Here is a 4,677-nt window from a genome sequence, read left to right as displayed (position 1 = left end):
TCCCACACAGGAGACCCTTCAGTCCCTGCACTTTCCAGGATCCACATTTGGGAGGAGACCCTTCAGTCCCTGCACTTCCCATGAAACATCTGACACAGGAGACCCTTCAGTCCCTGCACTTTCCATCATCCACATCCCACAGGAGACCCTTCAGTCCCTGCACTTTCCATGGCACATCTGACACAGGAGACCCTTCACCCCCCAAACCAGAGCCCCCCCAAATCCCCCCCAGACCCCGGTGCCCCACGTACATCATCCCTGAGCATGTTGGACAGGAAGGTCATCATGACGCTGTGCTTCCGAGGGTACTTCTGGCACAGGGCACTGATGGCCTGCACCACCACCACCTGCAGAGCAACACACAAGGGACATCACTCAGGGCTGCTTTTCCATGGAAAACATGGGGTTTTATCTCAATTTGTCACCAAAACGTGGGGTTTTATCTCAATTTGTCACCAAAACGCAGGGTTTTATCTCAATTTATCTCAATTTGATGAAGTTCATGGCCAAGGATAAAAATCAGCTGGTGGATTCTCAGAGAAACAACCTCCTGGCTTTGCTGGAGGGACTGGAATTTGGGATGGACTACTCACCTAATCCTAACCTCCCAAGTCATATTTTGCCTTGAAAACCCTTTTCCAATTTCAGATTTGTCTCATATTTAATTTTCTTATTAAAAACAAGAATTTAAGACCACTGTGAGCACACAGTGACTCTGCTGTGCTCCTCAGGGCATCTCCAGGATGGAAAAGAGACAGGTGATCCATCCTGAACCAATTTATTACCAGAATTTATAAACTTGAAGTATTATATATTTATAAACTTTAAAAACTAGGTAGAAATTTATCATTCACATTGTTTGCTAAATATGTATCAGACTGAAATGATACAGGTTCAACCAGAACAGTTAAAATCCGTCTTCCTCCCCAAAGAGGAAACCAGAAGGTGGGATAAGGTTTTGCAGGATATTGTACAGGAGCCAGGAATCCACCAAAGGACATTTATCCTTTCCTGGAGTGCTGGGAAGAAAGGACAGAGCCAGGAATCCACCAAAGGATATTTATCCTTCCTTGGGGTGGTGACAAGAAAGGACAAAGCCAGGAATTCACCAAAGGACATTTATCCTTTCCTGGAGTGCTGGGAGGAAAGGACAGAGCCAGGAATTCACCAAATAACAATTATCCTTTCTTGGAACAGTGGGAGGAAAGGACAGAGCCAGGAATCCACCAAAGGATATTTATCCTTTCTTGGAGAGCTGGGAAGAAAGGACAGAACCAGGAATTCACCAAAGGACATTTATCCCTTCTTGGAGTGCTGGGAGGAAAGGGCAGAGCCAGGAATCCACCAAATGACAATTATCCCTTCTTGGAATAGTGGGGGCAGAATCAGGAATCCACCAAAGGATATTTATCCTTTCCTGGAGAGCTGGGAAGAAAGGGCAGAATCAGGAATCCACCAAAGGACATTTATCCTTTCCTGGAGTGCTGGGAGGAAAAGGACACAACAAGGAATCCACCAAATGACATTTATCCCTTATTGGAATGGTGGGAGGAAAGGGTAGAGCCAGGAATCCACCAAAGGATGTTTATCCCTTCTTGGAGAGTTGGGAGGAAAGGGCAGAGCCAGGAATCCACCAAAGGACATTGATCTTTTCCTGGAGTGCTGGGAGGAAAGGGCAGAGCCAGGAATCCACCAGAGGACATTTATCCTTTTTGGGATGAAAGGACAGAGGATATTTAAGTTAGAAAGCAGAGCATTACACCCCAACTTCAACCTGGCTTTGCTCCACCAGACCAAGCCACGGCCGGATTTAAAAACAAAAACAACGGGAAAAGCTTCGTAAAAAACAAGAAATGGGAGAAAAACCTGCAGGTGGCAAGAGCAGAGGCCTCCAGTGGCACACCTTAAACTCATCTGAGATCTCTGACACGAAGGAGGAGATCTGCTTCATGAGCCTGTCCACGCTGCTCTCGCTGCCCGTCTTGAGCAGCGTGGTGATGGCCAAGGTGGCGATGCTGCGGTTGGAGTCGGTGATCAGGTTCTCCAGGTCCAGGTTGCAGGCAGTGACTGCAGAGGGGTGTTTCATGGCCACCTGCAAGCAAAGGCAAGCCCCAGTTACGTGGCAGCAACACCCCAAAGGTCAAAGATTTGGGGTGCGAGGCGAGGCTCAAAGATTTTGATGTAAAGCTTTTGTGAGGGACAGTTTGAGTCACAAAGTGCTGCTGTGCAGCTCTGAAATCAAGATGTCGCTTCCTTCCCACGGATTTTGCAGGGTTAAATAGCCAGCACTCTGCTTCCTCACAGCTGAGAGCTCACAAGTTATCAAAGCACAGCTCGTTGTACCCTCGTGGTCCAAAACTGAGCAAGCGCGGCCTGGATGCAGAAAGGATTTCTGACACCCCAGGATATCTGGGATGGGAAAGGCAATTCTCCAGCCTGGAGCAGCTCCAGATGGAGTAATCACATCATTAGGAGCTGCTGGGTTGCTGTGAAGGTTAAAACTTGGGGTAGCTCAGAGGTTTTGGGAGCACTCACTTTGTTGAGGGTGCGAACGGCCGCGTACCTCAGGACGGGCTTGGAGGAACTGCAGAAAAGCTGCAACACTGGGAAAGGAAAAGAGAGTTTCTTTCAGAGGAAGGGAATAGAGAGGGAAATCTAATCTATCTCCACTCAGCTGTGCTAAATATTCATGCAGCTCTGTGCATAATTCAGCAGGTTAAAAATAACCTCCTGGGTTTTATCTCCTGTGATCAATAATAGGGGGGTGGCAGAGTTGGCTGGGGCACAGTTGGGCATCCAGTTCTCTTCTACTTCCCAGGGTCTAAAGGGGCTCCAGGAGAGCTGGAGAGGGACTGGGGACAAGGCAGGGAGGGACAGGACACAGGGAATGGCTTCCCAGTGCCAGAGGGCAGGGATAGGTGGGATATTGGGAAGGAATTGCTGGCTGAGAGGGTGGGGAGGGGCTGGAATGGATTTCCCAGAGAAGCTGTGGCTGCCCCTGGATCCCTGGGAGTGTCCAAGGCCAGGCTGGAGCAACCTGGGCTAGTGGAAGGTGTTGGGGTGGGAACTGGATGGTCTTTAAGGTCCTTTCAAACCATTCCAACACTCCCTCCCACCCCAAACTCCCACAGCTGGACAAAGGCAAGTCCCCATGTGCCACCTGTGCTGCCCGTTCTCCAAAGCTCGGGATGAAACAGGGAAAAGGGATCCAAAGTGCTTCTCACCCAAAAACCCTTTAACCTGGGCACGAGCACTAAACTCAGGGTTTGGGTACTTTCTTTATGCTGTGCTGTCCCTGCTGTGCTTCACTGCCCTTTTTGGGGTGTCTGAGGGGCACAGAGGGCCCTGCCCCACCTGACACGGCGGGTGCCAGCTCCCGGGCAGTGCAGTTGGGGAGGTGGATGATGGCAGAGGCGGCTTCATAAATCACCATCTCGTGCTTGTTCCTCAGGCAGCTCTCGATGAAGTCGAACAGGGGACTCTCGTGGCTGCAAAAAGAACCGTTTGGGCTGGAAAAACAGCTCTACAGGATCACAGAATCATAGAATCAGACAGGTTGGAAAAGCCCTCTGAGATCATCCAGTCCAACCCTTGATCCAACCTCGCCGTGGTTCCCAGCCCATGGCACTGATGCCACATCCAGTCTGTCCTTAAACACCTCCAGGGATGGAGAATCCACCCCCTCCCTGGGCAGCCCATTCCAATGGCTGAGCACTCTCCATGGAAAACATTCCTTCCTGATGTCCAACCTAAACCTCCCCTGGCACAGCTTGAGGCCGAGCCCTCTTGTCCTACTGCTGGTTCCCTGGAGCAGAGCCCGACCCCCCCCCGGCTCCCCCCTCCTGTCAGGGAGTTGCAGAGAGTGAGGAGGTCTCCCCTGAGCCTCCTCCTCTCCAGGCTGAGCCCCCCCAGCTCCCTCAGCCTCTCCTCACAGCACTTGTGCTCCAGTCCCTTCCCCAGCCTCGCTGCTCTTCTCTGCCCCTGCTCCAGCCCCTCCAGGGCCTTCCTGAGCTCAGGGCCCAGAGCTGGACACAGCACTCAAGGGGTGGCCTCACCAGCGCCCAGCCCAGGGGCACAAGCCCTGCCCTGCTCCTGCTGCCACACTCTTCCTCAGCCAGCCCAGCAGCCATTGGCCCTCTTGCCCCCCTGGCCACACTCGGGCTCCTCTTCAGCTTCCTGGCCAGCCCAACTCCCAGCTCCCTTCCTGCCTGGCTGCTCTCCAGCCCCTCTGGCCCAGCCTGGAGCTGCAGGGGCTTCTTGTGGCCAAAGGGCAGCACCCGGCCCTTGGCCTTGGGGAACCTCAGCCCCTTGCAATCAGCCCATGGATCCAGCCTGGCCAGGTCCCTCTGCAGAGCCCTCCTGCCTTCCAGCACATCAACACTCCCCCAGCTTGGGGTCACCTGCAATGTGCTGATGGTTCCCTCCATCCCCTCCTCCAGATCCTCAGTGCAGACACTGAACAGGTCTGGCCCAGCACTGATCCCTGGGGACACCCCTGGGGACGGATCCCAGCTGGAAGCAGCTCCATCCCCACCACTCTCTGGGCCCTCAGCCAGTTCCTCACCCAGCCCAGAGTGTCCCTGGCCAAGCTGTGGCAGCAGCTTTTCCAGGAGTGTGCTGTGGGAGACGGTGTCAAAGCATTTGATCCACAGGCAACCTTTTGATTCCTGTTTGAGT

The 4,677-nt window shown here is 52.9% G+C and overlaps 1 protein-coding gene across 1 annotated transcript in view; it reads right to left on the bottom strand.

Moving 5' to 3' along the window:
- The window catches only part of LOC113961397 (coatomer subunit gamma-2), a gene marked incomplete at its 5' end in the record, with an annotated part of 7,239 nt that extends 3,716 nt beyond the window's left edge, over positions 1 to 3,523 (bottom strand). The window contains 4 exons of the mRNA XM_027671709.1: positions 252 to 347; positions 1,904 to 2,092; positions 2,536 to 2,603; positions 3,355 to 3,523. Coding sequence (XP_027527510.1) covers positions 252 to 347; positions 1,904 to 2,092; positions 2,536 to 2,603; positions 3,355 to 3,523 — 522 coding nt within the window. The remainder of the gene's footprint in view (positions 1 to 251; positions 348 to 1,903; positions 2,093 to 2,535; positions 2,604 to 3,354) is intronic.
- Between the last annotated feature and the right edge of the window lie 1,154 nt (positions 3,524 to 4,677).

The sequence above is a fragment of the Neopelma chrysocephalum genome, unplaced genomic scaffold (genome assembly GCF_003984885.1).
Source record: "Neopelma chrysocephalum unplaced genomic scaffold, ASM398488v2 Primary Assembly neopelma1_97122, whole genome shotgun sequence".
Classification (NCBI taxonomy): Eukaryota; Metazoa; Chordata; class Aves; order Passeriformes; family Pipridae; genus Neopelma; species Neopelma chrysocephalum.
This window is presented reverse-complemented; position numbering and strand designations above follow the sequence as displayed.